Source organism: Myxine glutinosa, chromosome 4, assembly GCF_964187855.1.
Source record: "Myxine glutinosa chromosome 4, kmMyxGlut1.1, whole genome shotgun sequence".
In the NCBI taxonomy this organism is placed as follows: domain Eukaryota; kingdom Metazoa; phylum Chordata; class Myxini; order Myxiniformes; family Myxinidae; genus Myxine; species Myxine glutinosa.
Window position 1 is genome coordinate 190,799,753 of NC_136264.1, and position 24,696 is coordinate 190,824,448.

General features: G+C 46.5%; 1 protein-coding gene across 4 annotated transcripts in view; it reads left to right on the top strand.

Annotated features, from left to right (window-relative positions):
* Positions 1 to 24,696, top strand: part of LOC137425577 (filamin-C) — a 103,200-nt gene that overhangs the window by 40,839 nt on the left and 37,665 nt on the right. For 2 of the 4 annotated variants that reach the window (XM_068114145.2, XM_078776819.1), the window contains exons 17-31: positions 5,971 to 6,131; positions 6,360 to 6,450; positions 7,809 to 7,978; positions 8,739 to 8,856; positions 9,038 to 9,300; positions 10,011 to 10,289; positions 16,663 to 16,981; positions 17,106 to 17,276; positions 17,466 to 17,628; positions 17,761 to 17,921; positions 18,378 to 18,545; positions 19,262 to 19,385; positions 19,895 to 20,051; positions 20,664 to 20,783; positions 24,214 to 24,403. In XM_068114145.2, the coding sequence (XP_067970246.2) occupies positions 5,971 to 6,131; positions 6,360 to 6,450; positions 7,809 to 7,978; positions 8,739 to 8,856; positions 9,038 to 9,300; positions 10,011 to 10,289; positions 16,663 to 16,981; positions 17,106 to 17,276; positions 17,466 to 17,628; positions 17,761 to 17,921; positions 18,378 to 18,545; positions 19,262 to 19,385; positions 19,895 to 20,051; positions 20,664 to 20,783; positions 24,214 to 24,403 (2,655 nt within the window). The remainder of the gene's footprint in view (positions 1 to 5,970; positions 6,132 to 6,359; positions 6,451 to 7,808; positions 7,979 to 8,738; positions 8,857 to 9,037; positions 9,301 to 10,010; positions 10,290 to 16,662; positions 16,982 to 17,105; positions 17,277 to 17,465; positions 17,629 to 17,760; positions 17,922 to 18,377; positions 18,546 to 19,261; positions 19,386 to 19,894; positions 20,052 to 20,663; positions 20,784 to 24,213; positions 24,404 to 24,696) is intronic. The other 2 variants (XM_068114147.2, XM_078776820.1) reach the window with 1 other exon arrangement.

Consider the following 24,696-nt stretch of genomic DNA (forward strand, 5'->3'; position numbering starts at 1 on the left):
TGTCAGAAATGGTCTTAAACATTCACCCACCAAATATTTTTGCTCAATTCCATCTAGAAACTCATACACACTTCAATTGAAATATGGCGTTTTTCACCAAATTTGGCTCAATGAGAACAATCCAATAGCAACCTCGGTGGAAAAAGTACATGCACTATTGTACTAAGCCATTTTGTGGTTCATGACTTTTTGCATGCGCCTGTGAGTGTGAAATCATCATGGTCGAAACATGTTTGACAATGCTTGAAACATGTTTGAAACATGTTCATACATGTCTGACTCATGTTTCGACCATGAGGACTTCACAGGGGTATGTACATTGTACCATCAATGACATTATTTAGGAAAAAAATATTTCTAAAGTCTTTGTAAGCCTCTCAACATGGACGATTTTCATTAAAATTGACCAAAATGACAAATTTATATGTTGAGTGTGTATGAGTTTATAGATGACTCAGATGCAAAATATTTTTTGGGTAAATGATTTAGACCATTTCTAACAATAATCCAATAGAGCATCAAAATCCAGATAACAAAGTGATTTCTTTTGCATTTTTGGACCACCCTGGTATACACATATATATATACTGTATACACATATATATACTGTATACACACATATATATACTGTATACACATATATATACTGTATACACATATATATATACTGTATACACATATATATACTGTATACACATATATATATATACTGTATACACATATATATACTGTATACACATATATATATATATATATATATATATATATACTGTATACACATATATATATATACTGTATACACACACATATATATATATATATATATATATATATATATATATATATATATATATATATATGTATATATATATATATATATATATGTATATATATATATATATATATATATATATATATATATATATATATATATATATATATATATATATATATATATAGATATATATATATAGATATATAGATATATATATATATAGATATATATACATACTAGCTTGGCTCGGCTTGCTGCGCTCGCCTCACCAAGCGTCGTTACTGAGGAACGGGCTTATTTTAGCTGAGGATAATGACTGTACCTGAGTTGCTGTGTTGTCATGATTTACAGCAATCATAATACAAACAATTATTTTGCACAAATTTATTTGTAGTGTTTGTGATATCACATTTTTATAGGCAATTTAGGTTGAAAAAATATATAAAATTCAAAAAAGAATGCTTCAGCACGTACATACGGGAGGGGTAGGTGCAGACTGGAAGTTTGGGGACGATTACATCTCACCACCACATAATTCAAAACACCTCACCACCAAGTAATTCAAAACACCTCACCACCAAGTAATTCAAAACACCTCACCACCACGTAATTCAAAACACCTCACCCCCATGTAATTTAAAACACCTCACCACCACGTAATCCAAAACACCTCACCCCCATGTCATTCAAAACACCTTACCACCATGTAAATCAAAACGCCTCACCACCACGTAATTCAAAACACCTCACCACCACATAATTTTAAAACACCTCACCACCACGTAATTCAAAACACCTTATCACCACGTAATTTTAAAAACCTCACCACCAAGTAATTCAAAACACCTCATCACCAACGAATTCAAAACACCTCACCATCAGGTAATTCAAAACACCTCTTTTCGAAACATCTTTTCTTTTCGAAACATCTAAAGATTACTTAGCTTCGAAACAAAACATCTTTTCGAAGCTGTTCCATGCGCTCACGCTTTCGAAGCTAAGTAATCTTTCACAATTGTGTTTTTGTCGAGACTGTATCTATCTTTCTGTGTGTGTACCTATAGCGTATCGTTAGGAAAATTTTCGGTGCTAATTTTTCGTACATGTATACACAATCGTCGGTTAATGCGTATCGAGTATTCTGAGGCCTAGTACTCGTAGGCTTAGGCTACCGTACCGTCTCCGACCTTGTGGTTTTGTTTTCTCTCAGCGGTTCGTCGAATGCGCTGCTATTATTTTCGTTCTCTGTTTCGTCCAAGTCGTTCACCCCATACCTCCTTGTTTAATATCTCTACTCCAAAAAAAAAACCCCCAAAAAATATTTCCTTCTCAGGTCTTATTCGTTTATTTGTTGTTCTTATTTGTTCGTTCGTTCTTCGTTCACGTTGTTCGCGATCACACGATCACGTGGTTAGAAATGTATAATCTCTCCCCTGAACAACTATTTTCTCTCATATATTATAATACCTTTTTCTTCTTCTCCTAGAAAAGGATGCTTTCGTCTTGCTCACCAAATCTATTCATTCCCAAAACAAAAAAAAATACCATCTCTTACAGTTCCTCTTTTCTACATTCCCTAAACTCTCCAGAACTCCACTCCTCCTTCAGCGTCCTCAAACGTATTTTTGACTCGAAGGTCTCAAACTCATTTTGCAAAAAATTTTCGTTTCCCATGAAGCGTACACTTTTCAAAATCCAATCTCACCCCTCCCCTCCAAATCTTCCCCATCCCCCCTTCCCTCCAAAACTTCCCCAACCCCCCTCCCCTCCAAAACTTCCCCATCACCCCTCCCCTCCAAATCCTCCCCATCACCCATCCCTTTCAAATCTCCCCCCTTGCCCCTTACCTCCCCTCCCTCCTAAACTCCCCCCACACCCCTCCCCTCCGAGACTCTCCCTCGCTGCTCCCCTCCTAGACTCCCCTCTCACCCCTCCTCCTCCTCAAAGCATCCTCCCTGCTTCTTCCCCCTTCCAACTTTCACCTTCATCTCCCCCAACCTTCTGCCTCGCTCTTCCCCCTCCTCAAATAACACCTCACTGTACCTCACCCAATCTCCATCAAACCTTTTGTCCGCCCCATTCTTCCCTTTCTCCAAGCTATTCTGAAATCTCTGAAATCTCTGACACACCTTCAACAGCTCTCCCTACCTCTTCCTCCTCTTCCACATCTTACCCTACCCCTCCCCCCCCCCCCCCTGTTCTGTACCCGATGCTCCCCCTTCCTCTTCATTAATGGTATGGACCTCAAACATCCGGGGCCTTCACTCAAACTTGACTGATCTCTCCATACAGGTTGCTTCTGACAAACCAGACGTGATCTGCTTAACAGAAACTTTCCTCCTTCATGATGTCTCTGATGCCTTGGTATCTCTCCAAGGTTACTCCCTCCTCCGGTATGATAGACCTGAGCCTCGTCCTGGAGGTGGGGTTGCTATCTTTATAAAAAACTCTCTTCCTCACTCGCCCTCCACTGCACTCTCTCCACCTCACCCCCAGGAATACCTTTGGCTATGGCTTCCCCTTCGCTCCCACCTTTTGTTCATATGTGTGTTCTACCGTCCATCAAATAGTGATGACTCCATCTACATCTCGCTGTCTGAAAATATGGACCAACTTCTATCTACCCATCCCAACTCTCTCTTCCTCATATGTGGTGATTTCAATTGTCACCATGCCAGTTGGCTGGGTGTGGGCACCTCTCTCACCAGCCATGGCTCTTCAGCAAAGGACTTCTGCGACTCACTGGGACTGACACAATCTGTCAATTTCCCGACCCGGATCTCAGTCAACGGAGCATCTTCTCTTCTGGACTTGGTTATGACTAACTTCCCTGAAAATGTCTGCTGCTCTTCTTCTGCTCCAATCGGCTCATCTGATCATGTGCTTGTTAAAGTGCACATCTCTCTGACCATTCTCAGAGAGCCTCCTCAGCGTCGACGAGTCTGGCATTTCACTCAGGCCAACTGGCACGGTCTTCAAGCAGCCATCAATCATCTGGACTAGTCTCCCATCTCTACCGCCTCTGACATCAACTCATCCTGGGAATTCTTTCAAAGTAAAATGCTCTCTCTCATGCACAGATTTATCCCATCTCGTCTTCAGTTGTCATACCCTTCCTCCCGTCCATGGTACACAGAATCTTGTGGTGAGGCTGTTGCCCTGAAACAACTTGCTTTCGTCTCCTTGAAAGCAAATCCAACAGAAGGAAATCTCTTTTCCTTTCACAAAGCCCGAAACAAGTGTGTGTCCACCCTCAGGAGAGCCAGGAAACAATATGTCACCGTTCTCAAGACCGAACTCTCTTATCTGTCTCCCTCTTCCAAATCCTGGTGGCGTCTGGTCAAATCTGTTTCTGGTGTTTGTTCCCCCTCCATCCCCTCCCTCACCTCAAACGACTTAACGGCTGACTCCGCACGTGAAAAAGCTGAATGCCTCAACTCTGTGTTTGCCTCTAAATCCTGTGTCCCAAACCCATCCCTCTCTGTACCCACCATACCCAGTCATACCCAGCTGCTCCTGGACTCTGTGTCCTTTCCTCCTGACAAGGTGGAAAAGTTTCTGTCAACCCTCGACTCTGATTCTGCAACTGGTCCTGACGGCATCAGCCCACGGGTCCTAAAATCATGTTCTTCCGCTCTTTCACTCCCTCTTTCTGTTCTCTTCACCCTCTCTTTTGCTCAAGGTCATCTGCCATCTGCTTGGAAATCAGCCAACATCACCGCTTTGCATAAAAAAGGTGCAAAAACAGATCCTAGCAACTACAGACCAATCAGCCTTCTCCCAATTATCAGCAAAGTCATGGAATCCATCATTGCTTCAGATATGAAATCTTTCCTCTTCTCCAATGGCTTGATCTCTGATCATCAATTTGGTTTCAGACCTGGTCACTCTACTCTGGACATGCTGCTTCTGCTTTCTCAACAATGGATGGAGGTCCTCAACGCCAAACAGGAAATTAGAGCTGTCTCCCTTGACATTTCACGTGCCTTTGATACGGTCTGGCACCCTGCTCTGCTCACCAAACTCTCCTCCTTTGGTATCCATGGAAATCTCCACGCATGTCTGGCGGACTTCCTCTCTGGTCGTAGTCAACGTGTGGCCCTGAATGAGTTTCTCTCATCTCCTCTTCCTGTTCAGGCTGGAGTTCCCCAAGGTAGTGTTCTGGGGCCTGTGCTTTTTCTGGTCTTCATCAATGATCTCTCTGACTCTCTTGAAAATCCTCTCTATCTCTTTGCTGACGACTCTACTCTCTGTCGCTCCATTCCTCATCCCTCAGATCGGCAGTCTGCAGCCTCCTCACTCTCTGCAGACCTGGACAAAATCACAGACTGGGCAAACAAATGGAACATGTCTTTCAATCCTGATAAATCTCACACTCTTACGATGTCTCTCCGAAAAGACCGACTGGACAACCCTCCCATCCACTTTCTGAATAATCCTCTCCAAGAATTTCTGTCACTCAAGCTTTTGGGTCTCACTATTTGCCATGATCTTTCCTGGGAAAACCACATTTCAAATCTGGCCTCCAAAGCCAGTCGCCGACTGGGCATCCTCCATCGTGCGAAGTCCTTCCTTGGCACACCCGAGCTCCTCGCCACATACAAGGCTTTCATCCGCAGCTCTATGGAATACTGCTCTCCCCTCTGGTCTGGTGCTCCTGCCTCACACCTAGCTCGTCTTCACGCTGTTGAAACCAAAGCGTTCAGAATCATTGGAATCTCCCGCGATGAAGCTAACTCCAAGGGCCTTTCACTCACTCACCGCAGGCAGGTTGGTGGTCTTTCCGTCTTCTACCGACTCCTCTCTGGCCTTGCTCCCCCAGCTCTCTCTGGGCTCTGTCCCTCAAATATTCCTACAGGTCGCACAAGAGCTGCCTGCAACCCTCTTATGGTTAAACTGCCAAAATCAAGACTTTCTGCTCACCTTCACTCTTTCATTCCTCTTTTCTCCCGCCTCTGGAACAAACTCCCTCACTATCTTCAATCCCACTCCACCCTCCAGGTCTTTAAAACAGCTGTTCACCACCATCTCTTATCCTCCCCCATCCAAAACCTTGATCTTTTCTACCCCCGCTAATTTCGGTCTCCTTGTGTTTTATACCTCTCCCCTCCAAGATACATATATATGTATATATATATAGGAATGGCATAACTCCTGTCTATTCCGATCTCTCTGCTGCACACTTGCTTCTCCAGGTGACGTGAGCATCGGCATCAAATGTGCATCTGGCGTGGTTGGAACAGGCGAGGCCGACATCGACTTTGACATCATAAAGAATGATAATGATACGTTCACTGTGAAGTACATGCCCCCTGGTCCTGGTCGTTACACCATCATGGTGCTGTTTGCAGACAAGGTAACCATGTGCTTTGCTGTGCACTACAGAATACACCACACTGCACACTCCTTATCACAACTACCCTGCAAGGTAATCCAGGATCTTCAGATAACCATGTGCTCTCATTCAAACCCAGCAACCTCACTTCAAAATTCAGAAGAGGTACAAAATTGTCCCAGGTGTTGATAATCTTGGTGCCTCGGTAACCGAAATATCGGCTGTTGTCATGTCTGCGTCGGGATGCAGGAGATTGCAAACAGCCCATTCAGAGTGAAAGTGGACCCATCACATGATGCCTCCAAGGTGAAGGCAGAAGGACCTGGTTTGAGACCCACAGGTAAGAAGGAGTCTGCAGATCCAAACATAAGACCTATTGCCACATGCCTTATCGAATCGTGTATTCTCTTCCAAACCTCATTACGCCATGCACACGAAGTGAAAAGTGGGGGTTAAGCTGTTGGTTCACTTTGCCTGCCTGTCCATATGTCTACAGACATCAGTTTATGATCGAGGAAGTACTTAGTTCCAAATGAATGTTATATTTTGAACAATGTTGAACACAAATGGGAACAAGAATTAGAACACGAACCTGTAGTTGTTGTTGTTGTATAGCCCCGACAGGTCTCTTGAACAAGCCCCCGGCACGGAGACAGCCTGTTGATCTCCCAGGAGCAACCCAGAGATCCCACACATATAGGGTGGTGTACCCCCGCATTCACGAAGTCAGGGCTATGACAGAGTTAGAGAGAGAGAGAGAGAGAGAGAGAGAGAGAGAGAGAGAGAGAGACAGACAGACAGAGACAGACAGACAGACAGAGACAGACAGAAGAAGAGAGAGAGACAGAGAGAAGAAGAGAGAGACAGAGACAGAGAGCAGAAAAGAAAAGAAGAGACAGAGACAAGATGGAAAGGGCCAGTCCATGGGGAACGATCGGCTCTCTGACCGTGACCGCGCTACCCTAACAAATCCGGGCAGCAGAGAAGAATGGGGAGGATATGGCACCTGGCATGCATTCGGGGGTACATCCTCCACGGAGATGCATCCCTGATAGTTGTATGAACTTGTAGTTTCGCAGAAATTTTGCTCTGAATTCAGCAAATTGTATGGAATCTGGTCCCGACTCTTCACTGTGCATGCACACAGCTGAATAAGGAAATTGTTTTAAGGCTGCCTTCCTGGCAGTCAAACAAAATTGAAAATAATTCCAAACAGGAAACTTGTATTTTAGAGACATCATAAAGGAGACAAACAACAGACACAAAAAACGAATTTAACTGGTTAAATAAGGCAGTGTAAAAGACGGTGCATCAATGGCGGTTAACTTCCGGGAAAAAGTTTTTTTTTCTAAAACGTTTAAAACTTTATTTTATTTCAATGAAATTATACATGTGAACACTGTATGACACAAATCATAATGTTGGAACATTTTTCCATCATCTCGACCAATCAAAATTGCCACTCGCTCTCTCAGCGTTGGCTTGGCTCACTTCCATTATTTTCTCAAGCTTGCATGGGGTAATGCGTTTTATATGAACCCTCTAGTTTTCTCAAGAAGCTGTGCACACTGAGTCCTAATCCACAGGCCTAAAGCGAAATTGCACAGGGAAGTATATCCATCGCCATTATTTCTATCCTTTAATGGTGTGCAGGTGTCCCATCCTGTGCATCCCATTTTTTTTTTTTATGGTGTGCAGGTGTACAGGTCGGAGAGCCCACCCATTTCACTGTGTTCACCAAGGGAGCGGGAAAGGCGGCTCTGGATGTTCGCTTCAAAGGAGCAGGTCATGGCGAGGCAGTTGAGGACTTTGAGATTATCGATAACCACGACTACACGCACACCGTGCGTTACACCGCCATACAAAAGGTACATGCTATGAACACTGAATACACCTTCCTTTGCTCTGCGTGTGACTACCAGTACCACCTTGTAACCTTTTAAATAATTAATTATATCTTCCTTACATGGCTCCTCCCTTACAAAAACTTCCTATGATTCCTCGTGATGTATTTTTAACAGTTGTGGTCTGCCTTTTGTCACAGTTGGCCTTCTGTATTTAGACTTTCTTGAATATCTTCTTGAGAAATGCTTACATGTTTACTTTAAGGTTCATATCCTTGGTGTCCTTGTGTTTTATACTTCTCCCTCCCCCCCGCCCCCCCTTCCCACGCCTCCTCCCCACAAGCCCTCTCCCTTCCACACATCTCCCTGCTCTCAAATGTTGTGTTTGTGTGCTTCCCCTTCTCTCCCCATCTTGTTTTCCGCTCCCTATTTTTATATATTTTGTTTGTCTGGTTGATTTGTTTGTGAAGTAAATGTTAGCTCTTTCACGAGCCTCGATTCAGTATACAAAAAAAATAAAAAATAAAAAAAATGTCTGTGCATCCCATCTTCTTCCTATCATTCCCTTAATCTTAGAAGTTCCTAAACCTCATACCCTTGTTTATTGTTACCCCTCACTACTTCTCTGCTCTTCATCTTTTACTTGTTTCTTTTCTTCCATCACCCGCCTCCATCTTTTTTCTTTATGTTTTATTTCCACCTTATTCCATTAAACCGGATTTTCTGTCCTTCTTACCAATCTTTATCCTCTACAATCCTTTCTTTGTCTTTTCTTTCCTCAAAGGGTTCATTGACTGTCGTCATTACGTATGGAGGAGAGCCTGTTCCAAAAAGTCCATTCAATGTCGCTGTGGCACCAGCTCTGGATCTATCCAAAGTCAAAGTGACTGGTCTTCAGAGTCGTAAGTCCCCATTAGTTTAGGACACATGACCTGTCGTTTCCTACTCCCTGGATGAAATTTTTAAATTCATGTTTAGCATTTCCTATTCTGAATAATGAACAATTGCACTAATGAAACATCAGAAACATATATTATAGGGTGAAGGTTCTCATGAGAGATACCAACTGTCACCTCCCCACAGGAGTGGATGTTTCTTGTGAGACGACGTTTACAGTATGCACACGGGATGCCGGTGGCCAAGGTAAGCTGGAAGTTCGGGTCATTGGACCCGGACGTAAGCCAGCTCCTTGCCGCGTCGATGGACCTAACGCCGAGGTGGTGCACACGATACATTACACGGCCAAGGAAGAAGGGTCCTACAAAGTAGAAATTTCCTACGATGGTCACCCGATTCCTGGAAGCCCCTTCTCAGTGGAGGCTATTGTACCTGCAGACCCGACCAAGGTGATAATGTCTTCATATTGTCGATGGTGGAGACCCTCAAAAAAAAAAACTCAAAAACATTTTCCATAAAAGATTACTTATGTCTCTTCTATTAGAATTGTAGATTGTGGCTTGAAAACTGAGCCTCAAGGGCGGTGTACAGAAGCGTTTTTTTTAAATAACAATAAATACAAAGCACAGGGAAGTGAAATAAGCTGCATGTGAAGTGCAACATACGCAGAGTAAAACGAGTATTCATTTACATCCGTATGATGTCTAATAAATAAAGAAGATATAAGCACACCTGACATTAGGCCGAGGCTTCAGACTTTGGCACGCTCACAAAGCTGCACCGTCAAATAAACTGTCCCAACCCGTCATTTTTGACGAGCTTTATATGAGTATATATAGAATGAACTTTGTGAATACAAACTAATTAATTATGGTAAATATTAGTGATGAGAATCACACATGGCCAGGAATCATACATTGGGCGCATCCACTTGATCCATATAAAACTCACCCCCAGTAACATAGCATGACGACTAGATACAACCAGTTAGGAATGCAGTGATCGAAAGAGCAGGAAAACTATCAGCCTGAGCCATCGACAAGGAGGAAACAGAAGAGAAGAAAGAGAATATGTGAGGGGGCATCTAAAATGTCATTATGAGTTTCAGGATTATCAATATCAAAATCCATGTCTCTTTTCTTTTTTCCCTTCACTTTAGGTCCGAGCCTATGGACCAGGTCTAAAAGGTGGGGAGGTTGGCCGACCAGCTCTCTTCACCATTGACACAAAAGGCGCAGGGACTGGGGGATTGGGCCTCACTGTGGAGGGTCCGTGTGAGGCCAAGATTGAATGCCGGGACAATGGAGATGGATCATGCTCAGTGAGCTACCTGCCCACAGAGACCGGTGATTACCTGGTGAATATCTTGTTTGCTGACAAGCACATTCCTGGTTCTCCATTCCACGTTCACGTCCACCCATCGTTTGATCCCAGCAAGGTGAGAGGAGTGAGGTTTGTCGTAAGACTATGTTGGTTGTGGAATATGACTAACTAGCAGCTCTTTACTATTTTTACCCCGCGCACGCGAAGCTAAAACGGGGTTAAGCAATTGGTTCGTGTCTGTCCGTCCGTCTATATTTTCAGTTTATCATTAGTTTAACATCGAGGAACAACTTATTTGAATGGAATATGATATTTTGAGCACAAATTGGAACACGAATAGGAAGACAAGTCTGTTGTTTTACCGTACCTTGGATCAGGATTCGCCCTGATCACACATGCGTGGAGAGGAGCAGGATAGATTTCTAGGTTATCTCGTCTTAATTCTCAAATAGATGAACTTATAAAATAGGTCGTGATGTCCATCCGTCTGTCTGTCCGTCTGTCCGTTCGTCTGTTAAATTTTCATTATTTTTGCTACTTCTCCCTTATCTCCCGGCTGATTGTTCTGAAATGTGACCCATGAATACAAGACAGTAGCCCACACAATTTCTCAGACATGATTTTGCGATTTTGGATAATGGAGGCTCCCATGGGGGTTTACCCCCACAAACTTTGAATCCCTCCTCCTCCCTTATTTGCCAACTGATTGCTCTGAAACCCAATACAGCCCTTCAACGTGATTGCTTGCACAATCGCTCAGGCTTCGATTATCGATTTTGGATCAGGGGGCCTGCCAGGGGATCGGGAACTCCCAGTGGGTGGGTCCCCCAAAATCAGCAGTGTTCTGAACTACAACTTCAAGAGATTACCATTGGTGCACTCGGGGATTTTTATTTACTCTACCTTCCTGGCAGTCAAAAAAAATTGAAAACCATTCGAAACAGGAAAGTTGCTGTTTTTAAGGACGTCATAAAGTACAGAGACAAGAAGCACAAATAACTAATGTAACATGTTAAATAAGGTGATGTAATAGACACTGTAGAAAATGGTGGTAAAATCCAGATTTTTTTGATTTATACACCTCCAAACCTCTGTAAATCTTTATTTAAACTGAATTCTATATTGAAGACCGTAGAACACAAATTGCCTTCATAATACTTCCAAGAACCATGCAATATATCGATACATAGCAAGAGAGGACGTTGTATGTGTATCAGGGTGAAGAAGAGGCCGTCAATATGCCTATGTACAATGCTGAATGACGCTGCGTTCTATGGTAATCAATAAATTGTAGCGGCTACCGCTGGGTTTTCACAATCGCCTTGCACCTATCAAGGACGCGGAGCGATCACCATGCCGGGCTCGTCCAGGACGCCCGGGCAGGCTCGCCCTCAACTTGCCAGGCCGCAGCCAGGACGCTGGGCCACGCCCCCTCTCGCCTTTCCTGGGCAAACGCTCCGGGATAATATGTATATATATTGCTGCCCGATAAACGGGCTTTTCAGAGTGCCTGAGTGTTTGGTTTGATTAAAGCAACTCGGATGAATTCCAGCTTTTTGTCGCATCCATTCTTCCGATCGACGTGGGAGCCCCAGCTCCTTCATTGGTGACCTACCGACATGGACACGGCAGTCGCCCTTAAACTGCCTACCTTCTGGGAGGCTCACGCAGCGGTTTGGTTCGCACAGGCGGATTCCCTGTTCGCCCTGCGAGGCATCACGGCCGACGACACCCACTTCCACCATGTGGTAGCAGCGCTCGGTTCGGCCACCGCGGCCCGCGCCCTGAGCCTCCTCGAGAGCCCGCCAGCCACTGACAAATACGGCGCGATTAAGAAGCTTCTCCTCGACGCTTTCGCCCTCCCATCGGCGGAACGCGCACGGCGCCTGCTCGACCTGCCCGAGCTCGGCGACACGCGCCCTTCCGAGCGAATGGACTACATGCTTTCACTGCTCGGCGAGCACTCTCCGGCATTCCTGTTCCGGGAGCTGTTCCTCCATCAGCTGCCTAACCCGGTACGCCTCGCCCTGGCAAGCACGACGATCACAGATCCCCGGGCCCTTGCCAGAGAAGCTGACAAGATCTCCGCCGCAGGACAGCGCATCGCAGCGGCGACATGGGACCCACCGCCGTCCGACGCAACACCCATGGCGCCCGGGCACCCGGCACGGTCGACGACCGAACTGCCAACGCAATTGGCGGCCGCTACACCGAGCCGACCACCTCCAGCACGATGACCGGGGCCTCCACCTGACCAAGCGTGGTGTTACTATCATGCCAGGTTCGGACAGAAGGCCCGGACATGCCGACCCCCGTGCACCTTCGGCAGGCCGGGAAACGGCCGGGCCGGCGTTCATTACCAGCCATGAGCGCCGGCCACACGGGCAACTTACTGTTCATCACGGATAAAGCGTCCGGACGACGCTTCCTGTGCGACACCGGCGCCCAACTGAGCGTCATACCCACCTCTGACCAGGACAGGCAATCCGCGGTTTGCGGCCCCTCCTTGGTTGCGGCCAACGGATCGACCATCCGCACCTTCGGCCCGCGCAACGTCACCCTCTGCTTCGGCGGCCAACGCTTTGCTTGGACGTTTGTAACCGCAAACGTGCCCATGGCTCTGCTAGGCGCCGACTTCCTCTACACACACGGACTGCTGGTGGATGTCCAACGGCGTCGTTTAATCAACGCCGAAACCTTCAGCTCCCTGGTATGCACATTGAGCAGCTCCGCGCCGACCGAGCTGGCATGCGCCGTCCCGGCGGCGAACGAGTTTGCTCGCCTGCTCACGGAGTTCCCGGCCCTCACGCGGCCGACGTTTTCAGCCGTCGCAGTACGGCATGGGATCGAGCACCACATACCAACCACGGGCCCGCCGGTCTACGCCCGCCGCCTTGACCCAGCCAAGCTCGCCGTGGCGAAGGCCGAATTCGACGCGTTGGAGCACCTCGGCATCGTGCGGCGCTCCGATAACGCGTGGGCCTCGCCACTGCACATCGTGCCAAAGCCGGGGGGTGGATGGCGCCCGTGTGGCGACTACTGCCGTCTCAATGACGCTACCACCCCCGACAGGTACCCGATCCCGCATATCCAAGACTTCTCCGCCCGTCTGGCGAGACGGGTCATTTTTTCGAAAATTTATCTCATACGGGGATATCACCAGGTACCTGTCAGGGCGGCCGACGTCCCTAAAACGGCAGTCATCACGCCGTTCGGCTTATTCGAATTCTTGCGGATGCCGTTTGGTCTCAAGAACGCGGCTCAGGCGTTCCAGCGCTTGATGGACGGCGTGCTGCGTGACCTGCCGTTCCTTTTCGTTTACCTGGATGACATCCTCGTCGCCAGCACGTCCCGGGCCGAGCACCTCCTCCACCTCCGAACACTGTTCGGGCGCCTCAGCGAGCACGGCCTCATCGTCAACCCGGCCAAATGCCACTTCGGCACGACGGCCGTTGATTTTTTGGGCCACCACATCACCAAGAACGGGGCCGTGCCGCTGCCAACCAAGGTCGAGGCCATCACCACGTTCCCGCGTCCCCGCACCATAAAGGCCCTGCAGGAATTCCTGGGAATGGTGAATTTTTATCACCGCTTCGTGCCCCGCGCTGCTCAACTCATGCGGCCCCTCTACGAAGCCCTCCAGGGCAAGCCGGCCAAGCACGACATCGCCTGGTCCGCAGCAATGGATGCGGCCTTCCAAAGCTCAAAGCGGGCCCTCGCCGACACAACACTGCTCGCTCACCCGGTGCTCAACGCTCCCATCGCCCTCACCACGGATGCCTCCGACTACGCGGTGGGCGCCGTACATGAGCAATGGGTGAACGGGGTTTGGCAGCCACTCGCTTTTTTCAGCCGGCAGCTCCGGCCGAACGAGCTCAAATACAGCACGTTTGACCGGGAGCTCCTCGGTCTACACCTGGCCGTCCGCCATTTCCGCCACCTCCTGGAGGGCCGACCTTTCACGGCGTTCGTCGACCACAAGCCGTTGGTTTACGCCATGGCCAAGGTCATGGAGCCGTGGTCGGCCCGCCAACAGCGCCACCTCTCCGCCGTGTCGGAGTTTACCATGGACATCCGGCACGTCGCCGGCAAAAACAACGCCGTGGCCGACTGTCTTTCCCGGGCCAGCGCGAACGCGGTCCACCTGGGCGTGGACTTTGCGCTTATGGCGGCGGACCAAACCACCGACACCACGGTGCAAGCCCTCCGGGCGGCGGACGCGGGCCTCCGCCTGGCCGACATCCCCTTCGCGGACACTGTCCTGCTCTGCGACGTCTCCCAAGGCCAGCCTCGCCCCATCGTGCCCGTCCTCTGGCAATGCCGCATCTTCGCCTCCCTCCACGGCCTTTCCCACCCGGGCCGGAAAGCTTCCCAGAAGCTGGTGTCGGCGCGATTCGTCTGGCACGGCCTTCGTCGGGACGTCCGCGATTGGACCAGCCTGCCAACGGCCTGCCAACGGGCCAAGGTCCACCGACACACCCAGGCCCCGCTGGCACCTTTCACCGTGCCCGAACGACATTTCGACCACGTCAACGTGGATCTGGTGGGCCCATTCCCCCCGTCACGGGGGTTCACACACCTGCTCACCATGGTGGACAGGACCACCAGGTGGCCGGAGGCTATTCCCCTCGTCTCCACCACCACCGCCGATGTGGCACAGGCTTTCATCGCCACCTGGGTCGCCCGCTTCGGCGCACCGGCGGACATCTCGTCAGACCGCGGACCACAGTTCACCTCCGAGCTGTGGGGCGCGGTCGCCCGCAACCTGGGGGTCAAGCTCCACCGTACTACGGCCTACCACCCCCAAGCAAACGGGTTGTGCGAGCGATTCCACCGCTCCATGAAGGCCGCGCTCATGGCCGGCCTTCAAGACGGCGGTTGGGCCGATCGGCTGCCGTGGGTCATTTTGGGCCTCCGCACGGCCCCCAAGGAGGACCTCCAGGCATCCACCGCCGAGCTTGTCTATGGCCAGGCGCTACGCGTCCCGGGCGAATTCGTGCCCGACGCTACCAGTCCCTGGTCCGCAGCTCACCAGCGCTCGGACCTCCAGGAGGCCGCCCGACGGTTTGCCCCCGTGCCAACATCCCACCACGGTGACCCCCAGTCCTACGTCCCCCCAGCACTTCGCACAGCGGAGTATGTTTTTGTGCATCACGACGCACATCGGGGGCCACTCCGGCCGCCGTACGACGGGCCCTTCCGGGTGCTGCGACGGGACGACAAGTTGTTCGTCATCGACATCGGCGGCAGGTCGGACCGGATTGCGGTGGACCGCCTCAAGCCGGCGCACGTGGACGTCGACCACCCACCATGGGTGGCCCTTCCGCCACGGCGAGGCCGCCCCCCGTCCACGGTGCCCCCCACTCGACCGCCCACCACCACACCGGACCCCCTCCCACGACCCGCCAGGGGTCGCTTCGGCCGGGTCATCAGGACCCCCCTCAAATTGACCCTGCCGGTGCAAGTCGATTCTGGGGGGACGTGTGTAGCGGCTACCGCTGGGTTTTCACAATCGCCTTGCACCTATCAAGGACGCGGAGCGATCACCATGCCGGGCTCGTCCAGGACGCCCGGGCAGGCTCGCCCTCAACTTGCCAGGCCGCAGCCAGGACGCTGGGCCACGCCCCCTCTCGCCTTTCCTGGGCAAACGCTCCGGGATAATATGTATATATATTGCTGCCCGATAAACGGGCTTTTCAGAGTGCCTGAATGCTTGGTTTGATTAAAGCAACTCGGATGAATTCCAGCTTTTTGTCGCGTCCATTCTTCCGATCGACGTGGGAGCCCCAGCTCCTTCAAAATCCTCCATATCCTAAGTTACAACTCGACATCGTTTGGTGGACAAGACTGCTTCAGGAGCACTAAACTTCCAGATTTTTTAAAACGATATTTAAAATCAATGTTTTATTAAAATTGAGGTCTAGGAAGGAGGACCTTGCCGTTTGTGGTTTTCCCCTTCGTGGATTCGCTCGATTGCGATTAATTTATTGAGGCAATGTTTGGGGATTCCGGTCAATGTTCTCGAATAATCGTGGGTTGGCGAACTAATTTCCACATTTATTCACCTAATTAACATTGGTCATCAACAAAATGACCCCATCAAACTCCCCGACATCATCGTCACCATCATCTCCATCAACTCCATAATGTCCAACTCCAACTCGTCTTTATCGTCGCCATCATCAACAGAGAAATGTAATACTTTGTTTTATGTTCTTAAGTCTTTTATTCATGAAAATAAATAGCACAAAGACAATGTACAAACATGTTAATTAAGGGTACAGTTTGGACAAATTTGAAAGTTGATGTCCCTAACCCTATTTTTCCCATTACTCCCTAAGTCTGCAGATTTACGGTTCATGGGAATTTTCAAGAATGTAACCCCTGTGAATGGCAAGGCCCTCCCATATATTTACTTTAACACTGTGTGGGGTGTTGCATTCTATGAACTCTCTAGTTATTGTCTGTAACATCTTTCTGGAACCCAGGTGACAGCAACAGGACCTGGCCTAGAACGTGGAAAGGCAGATGAGGCATGTGTCTTTACGTTGGACTGCTCACGTGCTGGCCATGCTGACATTGAGATTGAGATCATGGCAGCAGATGGAACACGTGCTGAAGTACGGGTACATGACAATGGGGATGGAACATATGACATTACCTATACACCACCATGCCCTGGAAACTACATCATCACAGTTCGATATGGTGGACAACCTGTGCCTGCTTTCCCCATGAGCGTCCACATAGAGCCAACGGTGGACACGAGTGGTGTGAAGGTTTTTGGAGCTGGGGTTGAATCAAGGGGTGAGTCATCTGTGACCGAAGTTAAGATCTCTGTTACTTTTATGGATATTCATCTTTTTATTTGTATTGGTACCCAATACTATCAACTGTAATTGCATATTTTCCCACTCTTTGGATGTGTCAGGTGTACTACGGGAGGTTGCCACAGAGTTCAAGGTGGACACGCGTTCTGTACGCCCAGCTGGAACTAAGCCCCGAGCCAAACTTGTTTCACCTTCTGGAGCAAGATCAGACATTCCACTATTCGATGCTGGTGATGGCACATACCGGGCGGAGTATACCAGCTATGAAGAAGGTGAGTGAGTATCCATGTAGCATCGTATTTGCAATGTTGAGGGAGATGTTATTTGCACAGCACTCATGATAAATAAGTCTTTAGTACTCACAGAGGGCACTACAAGATGATTCAAGCATTAGAATATATTTTTCGAGTTTGTTTTTCATCGCAGCTACAAGTGTTACACACTGCGTTGTGCATACACAGGGACATACATGGTGGAGGTGACCTGCGCAGATGTACCCGTGCCACGAAGTCCGTTCCGTGTAGAGGTCGTTGAAGGTTGTTTACCTGCCAATGTACGAGCTTACGGCCCAGGCCTAGAGTCTGGCTTCACGAATCGGCCTAATCGCTTCACTGTAGAAACTAGGTGAGAGAAACCGAGCAGTGTTGTCCTGCTTTACATCCCGAAAATACACGCACAAAATTTAACCATTCGCGAGCTTATTTGTGTTCAAATGAAGCATCTGAAGTAACCCTGTGATTGCAACATTGACCGCAGGGGTGCTGGAACTGGAGGACTTGGCCTAGCAGTTGAAGGCCCATCTGAGGCCAAAATGTCATGTAAAGACAACAAGGATGGCAGTTGCAATGTGGAATATGTGCCCTTCATTCCAGGAAGCTATGACATAAATATCACCTTTGGTGGTCACCCCATTCCTGGTAAGTGAAAGCAAAGAAAACAATTTTCCCATAATTCTGGTGGCACAGTATCTCTTCTTCCTCCTTCTCACTTCCTCTAAGTATCTTGATGTTCCAGAGCCACCTTGTACTGTATATGTGTGCCTCCAACAATGATGCCAATTTTCTACCATGCTTTGCCAATGACCATTTTCTGCTCACTTGACTTTCTGTTTATGGTCTCTAGTGACCTCAAATGCCCCTACATTTTCTAGGGTTAACATAACTAGCCATTATGATTCCTCACCATTAGTCAATGGCCGAGGTCATCATTAAGACTTGATCAATGTGTTTGGCTGAGGTTACCCGAAGCCTAAACCTAAAAGAAAAGGCGACAATTGCCCAAACCTGATGCTGCACTTGTCAGTTGTAGTTGAAAAGAAGACAACTTTCCAAATGCAGTAGGCCCGATGGTTCTGTCCAATGTCACAACCGCAGGAAGTCCATTTCACGTACTGGTCAAGGATCCTGTGGATGTAAGCAAGGTGAAATGCTTTGGGCCAGGTCTTGGTGGGATGGTACGTGCGGGTATCCCGCAGACCTTCACAGTGGATGTGAGCAAGGCAGGCCTTGCCTCGCTGGAAGTCGTTGTACTGGATTCTCGAGGTAAGACTTGTCACAATATTGCCATCTTCCACTACGCAAGTGTTGATAAGTTATGTCATTCTACTTCACGTTTTCTATATGAAGTAAATGCCAAAATGTTTTTATTATTGGAGTTCATGTATTCATAAATGTTTGATTGAGCATCACTTGGTGCCTCATGTGGAGGTTTAAGTTGTCAGAGATGTCCTCACCCCTTCTGATGAAACTACCAAAATCCAGGATCACTGCTCACCTCGACTCATTCATTCATTTTTTTTTCCCCCCGCTTGTAGAACTAACTTCCACATTTGCTTCAATCTTGTGCTTCTCTCCAGGTCTTCAAGATGGCTGTTCCCCACCATCTCAGATCATCCCCCATTCAAAACTATGATCTTTTCGACCCCTGTTAATCACCACCCCAAGCCCTCCTCCTTCCAAATTTCCAGTTTTTCCTTCCTAAAAGTTTACTATCTTGACTCCCATGACCCCCATTCATCCTCCCTAACTCCTCATTCCTTCCCCCCATCCATTTTTTTGTCCAAGTCGCCCTCTACTTTGGCGTTCAACTCAGCTGTTAGTGTCTCCCCAACCCCTCTCTGTACTGTTCCTTATCCCGCTCTTCCACGAGCCTCGTCTATGTATACAAAAAATATGTGTTGGGAAAAACACTTTGCCTTGCTTTTGAAAGTGATCTAGCAATATATTTACAAGGTAAAAACACATTTATCTGTCTGTAGGTCTTCCAGAAGCCCTTGAGGTGGTTGACAATGGAGACGGGACCCACACTGTGCATTACATGCCAAGCCAGGAAGGGCCGTACACCATCACTGTAAAATATGCAGACCAGGAAGTTCCACGCAGGTACTCACCTCCATCACGTCACAATACAACGGAATTGGTGTCCTACTTCTGTCCCTCGTGTTGTGGAGAGAATAGTAGAGGTTATCCAGTAAATTATTGCTTGGTGCTTGACAAATGACACAAAGATGTACAATTTAGGTGAATGGCTCCGTATACTGATTATATTGCAAAAGGTTCATTCTGATTGGCGTTCTACTAGCCGATCTGGTTTGCAAGTAACGGAAGAATTTTCATAGCGTGTAGATATCCAAAGTGGCTTCTTTTGATTGTGGATTGAACTCGATGATTTCGTTTTTCAGAAATTTGACCATCGTCGCCTTGTGCCCGTTCTCTCTCTCTCTCTCTCTCTCTCCCCCTCTCCCCCTCTCCCCCTCTCTCTCTCTCTCCCCCTCTCTCCCTCTCCCCCTCTCCCCCTCTCTCTCTCTCTCTCTCTCCCCCTCTCCCCCTCTCCCCTCTCCCCCTCCCCCCCTCTCCCCTCTCCCCCTCTCCCCCTCTCCCTCTCCCTCCAGTCCCTTAAAGGTGAAAGTCCTCCCCACCCATGATGCGAGCAAAGTGCGTGCCAGTGGACCAGGCCTAGCGGCGGCTGGCGTGGCAGCCAGCCTCCCTGTTGAATTCACCATCGATGCACGAGAAGCTGGAGAGGGCCTGCTCACAGTTCAGATAACGGTACCAACACTTTGTTGTGTGGTCTTTTATTGCTGTTTGGAATCATTGTCACTCATTATTATTTTTTATTAAATCCATTTATTATCTGCTGTTCAGAAGGGATGTTAGCATAGATATCGATGGTATACTTTTGTGTGGGATGGAGTATGAATGAGGGGGTGGGGGGGAGGGAAGCGTGTGTTGTCCTATTTCAACCAAATGTATCTACTTCCTCTTCCTTTTCCTTTTCCCAATATGTAATGAGCTGCATATATTCACAACCATTGGAGTTTTGTTTTTACAGCAATGTTTCTGTGCAAAGGTTTCGTGAAAGGACTAAGTTTTGAGATAATGTGTTAGAAGTCACGTGACACCACATTGGAGAATTTCTCTCACTATGGCATCAATTGGGTAGACCAATATATTGCTAATTTCAATGTGACAAATTTCTACCTGTATTAATACCTGAGACAATGATTTGAACATAATCAGTTCTGAAAAATTGATTTGTGGGCTCTGATTCATTCTGCCCTTTACCACATTGACCCTTTTGTGAACCCGTGTCTGCGCCCACCCATATGCCAACCAACCCACATACCAACCAACCCACACACCTACCTACCCCATTGTTAGGACTCCAGCGGGCATGTCTCGGAGGCTACGGTGTTTGTGGGTGACCAGAGCGGCCAGGATTGGGGTGTGGGTGTCAAGTCCTCCAAAGTGCCCATGCCTCCCACGTGTACACGATTTTCTGTAAGCCCCTGAGGCATGCCCGCTGCAGCTGCCTTACCCTGCCTGTCACATCGCTTTGCTCGGCTTGGATTGTATAGAGGGCCTGGGTATAGGCAAGCTGTCTCATTACCCGCACATGTGTGTTACATTCTGCTTGGCCCGGGTGTGCTGCTTTGGCGGAGATCAGGCCTTCGCTGTTGTTAACTAGCAGATGATCTTGCTTATAAGGTGTGATGACATGTCATAAAAGTTTTCTTTTGAACAAACTTTGGCTGCGCACCCAGGCCTTAAACCTTTGCTCATTGTGGCTTTATCACATACAATCCAAGTGGCTGCTTCTACAAAAATTTTATCACAACGTCCATAAATCGTAATGCATTCATTCTTGGTAATTTGTGTGAGAATGTTCATTAAACCCTGATAAACTTATGTATACGAATCGTCATTATCTGTAAGAACTCTTTTTACTATCAAATTATATAGGAAAACAAGGTATCAGATAAGACAGGACAAGCGCTTTTATGGTTTTTACATCATTCATGTATCTATCTATCTATCTATCTATCTATATAATAGGCTAATATATAATTTATATTATGCTAGCTTAAGTAACTGGCATAACACAGGGAAATTCAGTGAAATATGTATTTAAATATTTCCTGCATGACAAATTGGGGAATGTTGGGGAATTATGGTTTCGTATGAATTACCAATCTTGGGCGTTGCAAAATGTGCTTGGACCACCTTCCCTTCTTTAAACTTATTTTTGTTAATTTTCTTTTTTAAATACAAAAAATCATTACATCCTCAACATACGATCTTCACAAAACATATTACTCGATCGCTCCCGGAAAAACCCAGTCAGTGCATATAAGAACATAGTCAATCGAGGCCTGAACACGGAAGTGTTATTATAAACCTGAGTGAAGCAATCTTTTTTAATAACAGGTACAAGTGTAAATACTATAATAATTAAATTTGTGTTGGTGACAACAAATCATTACATCCTCAACATACGATCTTCACAAAACGTATTACTCGATCATTCCTGGAAAACCCCAGTCAGTGCATATAAGAACATAGTCAGTTGAGGCCTGAACACAAAAGTGTTATAATAATCCTGAGAAACCAATATTTTTATAACTGGCGCACATGTAAACACTATCATGATTAAATATTTGTTGTTGACAACAAATCACTACATACAATCTCAACATACAAACTTCACAATACATATTACTTGATTGCTTCCAGTGAAAAAACCCAGGTCGTATGTAAGCACAAGACCCGATCGAGCCCTGAAGGCCAAATATCTGCATTTATCTGGGGTCATTTTTTTATATCCAAACACTTTCCTCTGGATGAAAGAGAAGGCCATGCAAAGTTTGGTTGCACTGGTTCCAGCAGGGTCGGAATGCATAAACAAACAAACAAACCATCTTCTTTATTTACCGTATTAGATATTTATATATAATTGGCTAATTTGCTGCTTGTCTGTCTGTCCCACCCTGAAACATGGAAATGCTCCTCGGGGAGAAAAAATTTTTGAGTCAAGGTTTCCTCAAATTGATGCTAACCTACGGGGAATTTTTTTTTTTCAATCCGACAAAAATGTGAACTCGGGTGGTGTATGGGCAACAGATCACTGCCTCAATCACCCCTGAATTTTTTTTTCATTGCTTTTTTTCATTTTTTGAAAAAAATTTACAATTTTTAAATTACAATTTTTTATATTTTTAATATAATAATTTTTAATAATACAATTACAAAACAAAAAATACAATTTTTAAAATTATTTTTACAAATTTTACAATTTTACAATTTTACAATTGAAATGTAAAACCTCCCATTTCTGAACTCTTTCAACCAGCACGAGAATAAAATGCTTCTTTTTTATTTTTATATTGTTTTTTTATATTTTATTTTTACCACAGGATTCTCGTTGTCATTATGAATCAGTTGGTAAACTCTAATCAAAAGCATACATCCATATTGTGGGATTTGTGGCTGAATGTATCACTTGACCAGATGGACCCTTTTGTAGCTTGGTAAATACCCAAACACTAAGCGCAGTTCCTGAAATTATTTTGATAAACATTGCAAGTGATATGTCTGGAAAACAGGAGATTGAAGGCCGTGCAATTTAAATCGCAGGCGGTACATATGGCCTTATTGCACCATAGGTCAATGAGCCAGGAGAAGTTTTGTCAAAATGTCCCAGAACACGAAAAGTTTGTGAGAGGCTTGTAAATTCAGTACTTTTCAAAGTACAGTTTTGTTTTTAACATACGTATAAGTTCAGATATCTTTTCAATCCCATGCAAGTTACATGATTTACTAGATCCGGAGTTATGCACACTCTCCTCTGAGCCTTTCACCTGGGTTAAAATCTCGGCCCAGCTCCAAAATGTCACCCTGGTGTTTCTCTTGCACGGAGATTCATCGATGCATTCAACGTCCTTCAGATCATGGACGTCAAGCCGGAGGATCCGTCTGCCAGCACCAGAGTTTGTTGCCTGTTAAAGATCCCTCGGTGTTTTTTACGATGACTTGGCGAGTTATCACCGACACCCTGAAGAAATTTCAAATTTCTTATGGGGAAAACGTGGTAATATGGACCTCTTATAGCGAAAACCTGGGAATATGGACCTCTTATAGAGAGAACATGGTAATATGGACCACTTATTAGAAGAACATGGCCATTTGAGCCCCTTAAGTAATTGACTCCTTTAGAGAATAACATGACAAGGTTTATGACTGTCAATATCTGCAAGTTATCATGATTTACTAGATCCGGAATGATCCGGAATGATCCGGAATAAAAACATTGCCTCAAACAGGGAACCATGATTGTCATGGGGCCCGCAAGGCTAACCCCCGCCCTAGCGGGGAAAATGGCCTTAAAAAACGATCATTCATTCATTCATTCACTAGATCCGGAATGAAACACCATGAAATTTTCCAAAGATGGTACATTGGAGTATTTTAAGTGGAATTAATTCATTGAGATGTATATATCCCAGTTCTCTCATAATATGGAGAAAAATATCTCATTTGTTACAAACAGATGAAAATTTGTTAATTTCACAATTATTTTTATGTTTTCCTGTGTTTTGCAAATATCATAACACACAATATGTTCAATGTCGAACAATTTGTTTTGGAGATGTCACTTTTCTCTATGTGGCTGAAGCTGTCTTGCTCGATTGTAAAAGTATTGGCTAACAATCATCTTCAACTTGACACAAATAAACACAATTCTAGAAATATTAATGTCAGAGAAACAGATCAATGATTCACAGATTTGACCAGATTAATGATGCACAGGTCACAGATTTGAGAGTAGAAACAAATGTCCATTTTTTAATTTTTTTTACCCAAAAGAAAAAGACAAACTATGTGTATTCATGATTTTCAAAATATTGTTTCACAAATCTGCTCGTTTTCCCAGGATCCTGATGGGCGACCGAAGAAAGCCAACATCAGGGACAACCACGACGGCACATACACCGTCTCGTATGTACCAGACATGACTGGTCGATACACCATTACCATCAAATATGGAGGAGATGAGATCCCGTCCTCTCCTTTTCTCATCCGTGCAGTACCGACTGGGGACGCCAGCAAATGCACGGTCACCGGTCAGACTAGACCCCACCTTTGTTCCTCTCACCTTGTTTCATGTTAAGTTGGTGTCCCATGTAAGATTGCAATTTCAATCAAAGACTGTACCAACCCTTTTACCCTCTTAACCTCATTATCCCTTTCTAACTCCACCTTCTTACCTGTCTCCCTCACTATACCCCCATCATCAAACTGAGTTCATAGCCTCCATCACCTTGCTCTCTCTGTCCCATGAGCCTCAGCTTTGCAAGGGAGGGGGGGGGGGGGGGGTTGATTGACAGGTCATATAAGTTATGAGATTTTGGTAGGA